This window comes from Manacus vitellinus, unplaced genomic scaffold (genome assembly GCF_001715985.3).
Source record: "Manacus vitellinus isolate BGI_N305 unplaced genomic scaffold, ASM171598v3 scaffold_64_pilon, whole genome shotgun sequence".
In the NCBI taxonomy this organism is placed as follows: Eukaryota; Metazoa; Chordata; class Aves; order Passeriformes; family Pipridae; genus Manacus; species Manacus vitellinus.
In genome coordinates, this window is record NW_021940718.1 from 1,941,105 (window position 1) to 1,951,746 (window position 10,642).

Here is a 10,642-nt window from a genome sequence, read left to right on the forward strand (position 1 = left end):
CTGCTCATCCTGGTGGCCTCCTCTAGACTTGCTCCAACAGGTCCATGTCTTTCCTGTGCTGGGGGCCTCAAAGCTGGATACCTTTTTTTTAATTAAAAAAAAAAAAGTATCATTTTCACTAGTCACTGATCTTGGAGACTCACCATGAAGTCTCTTCTTCTTCTTCTTCCCCAGGGTCTCAACCACTATGTCTTGGGTGATTCCAAAGGTTCAAGTATCCTCCACTGCTCATCTACTATGCTCAGTTTTTTTCTAAATGCTTCTCTTAACTTGGATTCTGGAATTCCACCAGGGATAGGCTTTCCTTGTCTGTAATTCCTCATAGCTGAGCATGTTCCAGCAGCATGGGAGAGTGTCCTGGGAGAGCAGACAGTGCCAATCTGGAGTCTTTGGGGTGGGACGTTCCTCGGCATAGGGAAGTAATTTCAACCCTATTCTAAAGTTCTCCAGGCACCCCCAAATTTGGGTACTTTTATCCATCTCTCCTGGAATGAAGATTAAGGCAGACTCACATTCATGCCCAGAACCTGTTGCTGGCAAAAAGTGTTGTCACTGAGCTTTTCTGTCACCCACATGCACCTGGACCATTGTTAGTTGAGCAGGGCCAGGAACATTTGTTTGGAGGATGCCAAACATGGATGGAGTGATTTGTTTGGACTGCCTGGTGACACCAACTGGATCCTGCCATTTTGGTAACACCTGCAGGAATACTGAGTGGTGGATATGGAGTGAATGCACCAGCAGCCTTACAGGCACTAAACCATCTCTCTGTCCCTTGGGTGTGTGAGTTAACCTCTGGAGGAAACTAAAGAGGGCTACAGGAATATTCATATCTGGTAAAGCCTAAGACAATGCAAAGCATCATCAGGAACTGACTGTATCCTAGAACTTTTGGTGTGCCATACCCAGTTGGGAGCTGGGTCACACAGTCTTGACCTTGCAGCATTAATCCACAGGGAATTCTTCTGCCTGAAAGAAGGCAGGAAAGTCAGGTAAGGTGGCACCAGCTCTGCCCTCCTCACCCTCACTGCAGCAACAAGGCAGGGGCACGACCTTGTGTATTAGGAGGGGTCAAGTGTTGCTCTTCCTCCCTGGATGGAGAGTGACTTCCTTCAGGAACTGGAGGAGCTGGTGAGGAGTCCATAGCACGGAGAGTGGTGTGTCAGATGCTTGTCAGTAGTGGTTTGTCTCACTGGTTAACAGTGCTGCTATAACCACAATGTGGAATGCATGGGGCTGCTCTGAAAGGAAGTGGTAAGGGTGGGGCAAGAGCACTGGGTCCCACGATCAAAGCACTAGAGCATTGAATTTTACTTATAACCCAATCACTGACACCCACACAGCAACTTCCTGTACTTTAAAAAAAAAAAAAAAGAAAAAAAAAAAAAAAAAAAAATCTGTTTCTCTCTTTCTGTAATCAACAACTTTTACCTAGAAACTAGTTAGTGGTGAACTCCGACTGATTTCAATCTGCAGCTCACAGCAGAAAATATCATTTTTCATCTGTGAGAACCTACAAATGCCATTTTAACTGACAGGTTTCAGTCTACCAGTCCTTTCAGACTTTTTTTGTTCTCGATTTCATAGAAGTCCTATAAACCCTGAGAATCAGTGTAAGAAATATAAAGCAACCAGAAGTTCGGTAGTGCTGAAAAAAAAAAAGTACTTATAAATCTACAAAACTCAGCTATGTTTTAGGGGAGTTGGAAAAAATAATGTGCAGTGGAATTCAGATCACAGGACAGCTTTGTTTAAGAATGTTGAGACACACTATTATTGTTTGTTTTCCATTTATCACAAAGAGCATACATGTTTCTATCTGGAATTTCTCTGGTGTTTTTTGAGCATTATTCAAGATTTAACATCAATAAATATAGAAATCCTTCCACTCCTCTCCAAAGAAACCTGCAAGATCTCCAGTACCACCAGGTGAACATGTAATTACTCCAGCCAAGTCCCAGGAGAGCCCTAGGAAACCTCATATCCATCAGGAACTTCATGGACATGGACACGTCCCTGAAGAGCAAGAACATGCACACACTGCCTTGGGGATTTTCTTTAGAACAGTCCAGTCCAAAGAGCTAAAGAGATCCTTCTTAGCTGATCTTCCTCAACCTCAAAAGAGAATCCTAAACCAGATAAGGGACAGAGAGTGTGATTTTTCAAATCTTTCCATGTGACAGTAAGTTGGAGCTGTGATGTACACAGGTATCCAGGCTTGCTGCTTCTTGTGGTACACTTTGTAACCTTCTCCTTGCCATTCTCTGTTTGGATTCATGGAGTTATTAACCTTCCTCTAATTGTCTTTAAAGATTCTGCTCTTAACCTCTAAATAGTTATATTGAAAAAACCCACAACAGAGCATTTAACTTGAAAAGCAAACGTGACATTTCTCTTGGACCAAGCAAGGATCAGATTAACAGTTAAAAGATCTTGAAAGACTTCGGTTCAAAGTGGAGTGAGAAAGAAGGAAAATGATTTATGATGAACAGAACAATCATAAGCCTGAGATTCTACACAAGATACAAGGACATAATCTCATGATTGTCATCCCCTCTCTTAATCTTAGTATTCAAGAATGAAAAGATATGGATCTGAAGGGTGTCTAATCCATGCCACACAGCAAGGGTTTGCCTATCCCTGCCTGATAGTACCAACCACAGACAGTGTGAACTGAACTATCTGCTGAGACACGCAGGTCACAGCTTCTCCTCAAAGTTCCAGCTGTGAAAAAACCCAAACACCAACCAAAAACAAACCAACCAACCAAAACAACCGACCCATCTTCACTTTACAAGCAGCCAGTGACCAGGTCAGGGTGTGCAAGGCCAGACATGATGACCCACTGCCATCCTGCTGCTGCCAACGCTGGCAGCAGCACAGAAGTTCCTTTAAGTGCTGTATGAAGATCATCTCCAGAGCCTGGATATGAGAGCAGCTGCCTTGAACTACAAACTCCTTTTAGAGGCTTTTTTGCTCTGACCATCTCTAAATGGTAACAGAGGCTGTGCCCAAAAGGCTCCGTTTCAGGGCCAGAGCTCTACAACTCTTTCAGAAAGGGCTTGGATGTGGGACTGGAAGGCAGATTGAGTGAGTTTGGTGACGACACTAAGTTGGGAGGAGCTGTTGAATCCCTCGAAGGCAGAGATGTTGTTCAGAGAGATGTTGACAAACCTGAGGGCTGGGTAATCCCCAGCCATGGGAAGTTTAACGTGCGCAAGTGCTGGATTCTGCCCCTGGGAGGGGCAGCCCTGGATGCACTGACAGACTGGGGAATGAGAGGCTGGAGAGCAGCCACTGCTGTGGAAAAGGATCTGGGGGTCCTGGTGGATGACAAGTTGGATCTGAGTCACCAGAGTGTCCTGGCAGCCCAAAGGGCCACCGTGTCCTGGGGGCATCAGGCCCAGCATCACCGGCAGGCCAGGGAGGGGATTGTCCAACCCTGCTCTGACCTGGGGTGGCCTCACCTCAAGTCCTGGGGTTGGAGAGTGTCCAAAGGAGAAACACAGGGATGGGGAAAGGTTTGGGGAGCAGTTGAGGGCACTTGGTTGGTTCAGCTGGAGCAGAGGAGACTGAGGGGAGACTCCTCGGGGGCTGCAGCTCCTGCCGAGGGGAGGCGGAGGGGCAGGGACTGAGCTCTGCTCTGGGACCAGGGACAGGACCCAGGGAAGGGCTGGAGCTGTGCCAGGGGGGTTGGGATGGATCTCAGGGAAAGGTTCTTCCCCCACAGGGTGCTGGGGCACTGCCCAGGCTCCCCAGGGCAGTGGGCACGGCCCCAAGGCTGCCAGAGCTCCAGGAGGGTTTGGACAACGCTCTGAGGGACAGGGTGGGATTGTTGAGGTATCCTGGGCAGGACCAGGGGTTGGGTTGGATAGTCCTCCTGGGTCACTTCCATCCCAGGACATTCCATGATTCTAAGTGTTTCCCTGGTCCTGTGTTCAGCTCCAGGGGTTTGCTGTCTTTGTTTTTGTGAAGGAACGAGACCTGATGCCCAACTCCCTCTCATCTGAACAAAACACAGCTCCATGGGCAAGACAGAAACTGTGGCACACTTTGGTCCAGGACACCCTGTAACCCCTCAGTGGACTATAAGACAACGTTTGCATGTCACAGAACCCCTCAAAAGCTTTGCATTCAGAAAAGCACCGTATTGGGAACAATCTCTGGAGGATCCTGTTAGTCTCCCCTATCCACAACTACCTGGGAAATCAGAGTTTTCAACGCTCTGCAAAAGTATTTATGTTTTCTACTTGACTGCAGAGGTTTGAGGGCAAGCAAAGCTTTCTATTAGAGCTCCTTGGACCTGCCAACCACAGTGCAGGCAAACCACAGAAGTGCTTTTCAATATCAAAAATCCCCCCCAACAGAAAGAACAGTTTTACTAAAAAGAGCACAAACTGGGAACAGAAAGGCAAATTACAGGTTTGTCTGGTAACAACTAGCATTTATTCACCCTTCAGCAAGATCTTTATCACCTACTTGTTTTTTTAATTAAACAGACCAATGAGAAAGGTAAGAAACAGCGGAAGTTTCTTGCCTGTTGTTTGTTTGCTGAGCAGTGTTCCCATTTCTGACACACACTTCAGGCCTGTATCTCTTGCTACAATCACACTATATTACTATATAATTTCTCATGCTTTAAGTAACCACTGAAGATTGTCTTAGTTGTGGAAGGAAGGGAGGAGTAGAAGTGCATAAGCACATGAGGCTCATTTGCTTTAAAAAAACCCCTGCTTTGTTTCCTCCTCAGTCTATTTTATCATAACAACATTTGCTTTTGGTAGAGCTGAACCTCACAAATATTGTGAGGGGAAGGGACACATTGAAACAGTTTTTAACAGACTGATTAAAGGCTGAGTGCACACAAAAAACAAATCAATAAAGCTAAATGTTCAGCAAATTCCTCCATTTGTACAAAAGAGGGAACGAGGAGACACAAATACAAAAAACCCTCAAGGAGGTGAGTCAGTCCTCACCTTTACTGCTACTATTCCACTGCATCTGCTAAGAATAATCATGTTTCAAACAAGGAATAAAAAGAAACCACATATAAGAGGTAATACAGGTATATTTAGTATTTGACTCATTCAACTTCATCTAGTCCCTTTAAACACTAAAATATTTTATGTGGACTTTTTTTTTTAAAGATGGCCACTTAGCATATTTTCCTTGAAAACCAAATAAAGAAAAATAACATAATTCACAATAAGATTCCCTTCAGTTTTTCTATTTCTGCTTTTATTCATGTCTGTCCTAGTGGTTGATATTTGCCAGTATAACATATTATTATGTGGGGTTTTTTAATTACTGAAGACTCTCTAGTAGCTCAATAGTGGTAAATACTCACAGAAAGCAAGTATGGAACAAACTGCCTCAGGAGTTTTTCCACAATCCTAGAGCATTTCCTGACAGATTTGCATCAATCCTCACCTACACAGAACTTCATCATTTGATTTCAGGGTTCTAGTGTGCACCATCATCTCTTAAGCAATAAAATCAGAGGAATAGGAACAAACAATGCTCTGTCTACTGTGTGAAATAATAACTTTCAAACCTTGGATCAATCTGTGGGTTAAGTAAGGACATTTTCAGCATACTTTGGTAATAGAAAGAACTTTTCACCTGATGCAAGGAGTTTGTTTTAGAATAACTGGTTTGCAAACCCAGCCAGATCTGCAATGCCTGCTACAAACAGGATGCAGGTTGCACACTCTGCTCCAAAATGCACCAGCAGAAAGGCAGATAATCCACACACCCAGAGAGACACCCATGGATCTGCTCCCTCTGTACTTCCTAACACTGTCAGTGGATATCAAGGATATGAGATGTGGACTCAAGTTCAGTGTAAAATCCTGTGCCTATTCATAAGCAGAACCCAGTTTTTGTTGTTTTGTTGGGTTTTTTTCGAGCCAACTGAATGTTCCCTCCCAGTATCAACCGAGCTCTACAACTGTTGTTAAAAGGAGACTCGAAACTAAGAGTTCTAAGTGGCTTCAGTTCTTTAAACAGTTTCACTGGTAGCTGAATATTTTGAAAACAACTCCAGGGAGGGCAAAAAAAAAAATAGTAGAAGTAGAAGCTCCATTAAGAGAGATCTTATTTTCAATTCAGGAGATTTATACACCTCCCAGAATTTCCATACATAATGGACTTGATGCAGGAACAAGCCATATATTCAGAAAGTGTTTTATGTTTGTTTTTAATATGTGAATGCAAGAATGATCACACCTGGACAGACAGATCAGGACAGGCCTGTCTGGCCTTGTACTCTGTGTCAGGAACTAGTGGCAGATGCCTCAAGAAGAACAAGGTAAAGATGCAGCCCTAAGTCAGACTGCCTTGCAGACACTCAGCTGCACAGGAGCCAGAGAGAGTATTTTGGCTTTTGGGACACCCTGTTGCCCCTGTTTCTTTCAAGAATTATCTAGGGGTTTTTAAAAGCCCATTTAAAATTTTTTGCATTCACCATATTCTCTGGTAAACACAGAAATAAACCTTGAATTTAGATTATTGTATAAAAGTAAACCTCTTTATTTTGAAGGTGCCATTTACTAATCTCATGTGTTGCCTATTTAGAATAGATAGAAACTTTTTTTTCCACTATTTTTCCTTGCCACAAGTGATTTTACAGATCTGTCACACCACTCCCTCATCATCTGTTTTCCAGTCTGAAGAGTTCCAGTCTGGTTTAATGACAATTTTGCCAATTTGCTGATAATCTCACACCTTCCTCTGTTGTTGAAATATAAGAGAATGAGACAGAAGACTCTCAACTTGTTCTTACATCCATTAATATACTGAAAATTAGGGGGACTGGCTGTTAAAAGAAGAAAACCTCCTTACCACTGGGTGGCTTGGGCCGTGGAGGGACATTTTTCTTGGGTGGTAACGCTGGTGTGTCTGATTTGCTTTTGAAAGGGTCATCTGAAAATCCCACCCCTCCAAAAGAGGAGGCAAAGGGGTCAGGAGCTGCTGACTACAGGAGAAAAAAAAGCAAAGAGAAAGGATGTGAGCACACTGGCAAACCTGTGGTTTCATGAAGCTGAAAGTTAACTCAAGTAAAAGCATTCATTTCAAAAATGTCCAGAATTATCAGTGGTGTAAAAGGCCAGTGACAGAGGTGCTAAGATTTCATTAATGTTCAAAATAACTTATGTTCTCATCACATAATTACTTTTAGAACCTTTAGTCCCAGCAAAAAGCTGATGAAAGAAATAAAAGGAAGTAAAACTCTACTTTTTTTTACTATTTGGCAGTGAACAGTCACACCACAGTCTAACCTCCACTCTGATAAACAGAATCATGGAAGAACCTGGAAAAACACCACAGAATGGGGAGCTTTATTCCAAGTTTTTCTGAAGTTACACACAGCTGTAGCAAAAGCTCAGGGAAAATCCCCAAAGCATGTTTTTAATGCTTCCTATATTCAGTTGGCTTTTCTGAAGGACTCTCCTATTGGATAAGAAGGGCACAAAAACGATGCCATGCAGGGAAATTTCTCATTGGGAAATGAAGAAAGAGGGATTTGGGGAGCAAAGGTAAAAATTGCAGTCAAACCTTGGCTAAAATTTCTACCTCAAGCCAGACACATCAATATTGGTAAAGGCTGTTGCCACCTAGTGGAGAGTTAAAACCCTCCCCAAAACAGTATAAAAAGCTAGAAAAAACACTATGAAATGTAATTAGTCCAGGTGATATGATAATCTATTTTATTTTTAACATTTACATAACTCTACAATTTCCAAGCATTATTGTGGAACTAACAGAAGGAGCTGGGCACTGCTGGAAACTGTAAATCCCAAACTCCACCTCAGGAAGGTAACAGCAATTTCTAATTATCCATTTTTTTTTTGTTTCAGGTGAGTCCTGAACCTTTCTCTTCATCTGCTATTTAAAATGAACAGAAACTGCACACTTAAAACATGGGAAAGGTTGACTGACTGCTAAGAGTGGAGTGAGTTTACACTAAGGTTAGTTTTACATATATTTAGTGTGTTTGGTTAATGGTTGGACTTGATGATCTTAGAGATCTTTTCCAACCTTAGTGATTCTATGGTAAGTTTAGGAACAAGTCAGGATACTTTAATTCTATGAAGTAACCAAGAAGCAGATTCCAGGACTTAGAGGAAGTATATGGAATAGATGGATACTCTTCTTACCAGTTAACACTACAAGTTAATTTCTTTTTTTTATTTTTTTTTATTTTAATTTTTAATTTCTTTTGCTCATCTGCTGTATGAAAATGTTTGTGAAAAGTTGATTTATCCCTACTGAGTCTGCCAGTCTTGGTTTAAGACTTTGCCATATCTGATTTGGATGGAAAATGTTTTGTTGAGTAACTGGTGAGGCTGATTGGAAAAAAAAGGAACAGAACTGGGTTGTCAGCTGAAAAGTTACAACCATATCACACACTTCAAATAAATATCTGTACATACATTTTTAAAAGGACAGTTGCTTTCCTGGTAACCTTTACCTTTGACATCTGACTGAAGTCTGCAAATCCCTCCCCACTACTGAAAGCACCACTTCCAAATGGATCCAGTGTTCCAAATGGATCTGAAACAGATACAGGGAGAAAGAAGTCATTTGGAACAATACCTAAGAATGACAAAGAATTGGTGCTGCCAATGAAGTACAAAACTGGGCAGGTGACTAAAACACACCTGTATGTTGACCTGCCATGAGATGTTACAAGAGAATTCCATAAGACAATAGGTTTTGTACTGGTTGTTTGGAGGGGAAAAAAAAGAAAAGAAGAAAAAACTGAAATATATGGTGTCACAAAGACTTAGTCTTATAATCCATAGCAGGACCATGATGCTTTTTGCCAACAGTTCACAAGACTCTCTATTTTCAACTCCTATATTTGGTTCTTCTTTCATAAAAAGATACCTCCTTATTCATCTGCATGAGAAAATGTTTTCTTCTTACCTGGACCTTTTGAAGAGATACTGGAAGACGTAAAAGGATCAGTGCTTTCAAAAGGGTCAGGCTAAATAAGAACAGATATACATAGTTATTGTTCTGCTGTACTGTGCACTTGCCTTTTTATGCAGATAAAAAATCACAATTATTTCCAATTTCAGATCACTCTGTTGGGTGGAAGTAGAGTAGGATAAAATCAACTGATTATCTGAAATTTGGCTACTGATAGTCTTGAACAAAACACCAAGTGAAAAGGGCATCCCACTGAAATACAACCTTAATTACCTGGGCAAAATATGAAAACACATCCAGAAGTGTCCAGTCTTTAAGCAACAGCAATATTCAAGTCAGGCATTTATATTATTATTAATCCAGAGTCTGCATACTGCTTGTTTTTAAAGAGATGGTGTTTACAGTTGCTCTTCAGTTTGACAAATTGTACTTTTATCCAAGTACAATCCTATCCTGCAAGACAAACTACCCTCCCACTGAAACTGAACACTGGCCTAACTCTTGGGTGGCAACAGTCAGAGAATTGCATAAGAGGGAGGGAAAGAATAATAAAAATAAACCAAAAAATCTATCACCTCCAAACAAGCACACACATGTGCATCCAGACAGGTTCAGAACTCTGACTATATATATATTTATATATATCTATATATCTATTATCTCACTGTAACTGTGATTTAACAAGTGTGTTCTGTGCAGTCCTTCCACTGTCCTGGTTCCAATGCCTGCTGGGGGTTCTGGAATCCTTTAACCAGAGCAGTTCCTCAATTCCATTCACTGTGTGACTGCACAAACCAATGGAACGGAGGGAATGCTGGGAATTAGTGGGTGATGGTGGCTTGAAATTCCCAACAGAGAGGAAAAATATCCACCTCACTGCACCTCATTGTCATGGAACCAGAGAGAACACTGCTGATTGCCTCAACAACACATACTTACATTTTAAGAGTAAAATTAATGATATTTCACCAGTTAGGAGAAAAGTATTTTCTGTTATTTCACTCCTTTTAGCTTTCAGACAAGCCTGTCAGTAGTAAAGAAATCTATTAAGTGTAGACTTAAAAATGCCTGACCTTTGAGGGTAAAGCAGGGGGCTTTGTGAATGGATCTGAGGTAAATGGGTCGCTCTTCACTGGCTTCTTGAAGAAATCCTCGGGGGCAGAGCTCCGAAATGGGTCACTCTCCTTAAAGGGATCACCTCCAAAGGGGTCTAAAAGGAGCAAGGAAAGGTAAATAGAATATACAGAATGTAGCACCTCATGTGTCTCTAAAGAACATTCTGTATTTCCCCTCACGCTCACTGATTTTTTAGAAGCACCCAGTGATTTGGTAAATCTGATTGAAACCTCCAGAGACCTCTCCAAAGAGGATATTTGCTAAGTTTGAATTGCACATTTCTCATTAACATCCTGATCCTGAAGGCACAGACCTGTCAGGTTTTTATGTTCCCACATGCAACCCAAAAACCTGAAGCTGGGGAAACCTGGGAAAGCTTTGTGTTTGGCTACAAATTGTTTCAACCACACATGTCCTGTTCTCCAAAGGGTTCTTACCTGCTGGAGCAGGTGGCTGTTCTGCAAAAGGATCATGCTGGAATGGGTCACCTATGCAGAACAGAAAAATAACTTTATTAAAATAGTTTTATAAAATAGTTTTATATATATTGTATTATCTATATATAATATATTCAAAATATTATAAAAAT

The 10,642-nt window shown here is 41.6% G+C and overlaps 1 protein-coding gene across 1 annotated transcript in view; it reads right to left on the reverse strand.

Moving 5' to 3' along the window:
- EPS15L1 (epidermal growth factor receptor pathway substrate 15 like 1) overlaps window positions 1–10,642 on the reverse strand; it is a 53,164-nt gene that overhangs the window by 25,627 nt on the left and 16,895 nt on the right. Inside the window, exons 18-21 of the mRNA XM_029963881.1 lie at window positions 10,011–10,147; window positions 8,932–8,992; window positions 8,474–8,556; window positions 6,844–6,976 (exon numbers count right to left, since the gene is read on the reverse strand). Of these exons, the coding sequence (XP_029819741.1) occupies window positions 6,844–6,976; window positions 8,474–8,556; window positions 8,932–8,992; window positions 10,011–10,147 (414 nt within the window). The remainder of the gene's footprint in view (window positions 1–6,843; window positions 6,977–8,473; window positions 8,557–8,931; window positions 8,993–10,010; window positions 10,148–10,642) is intronic.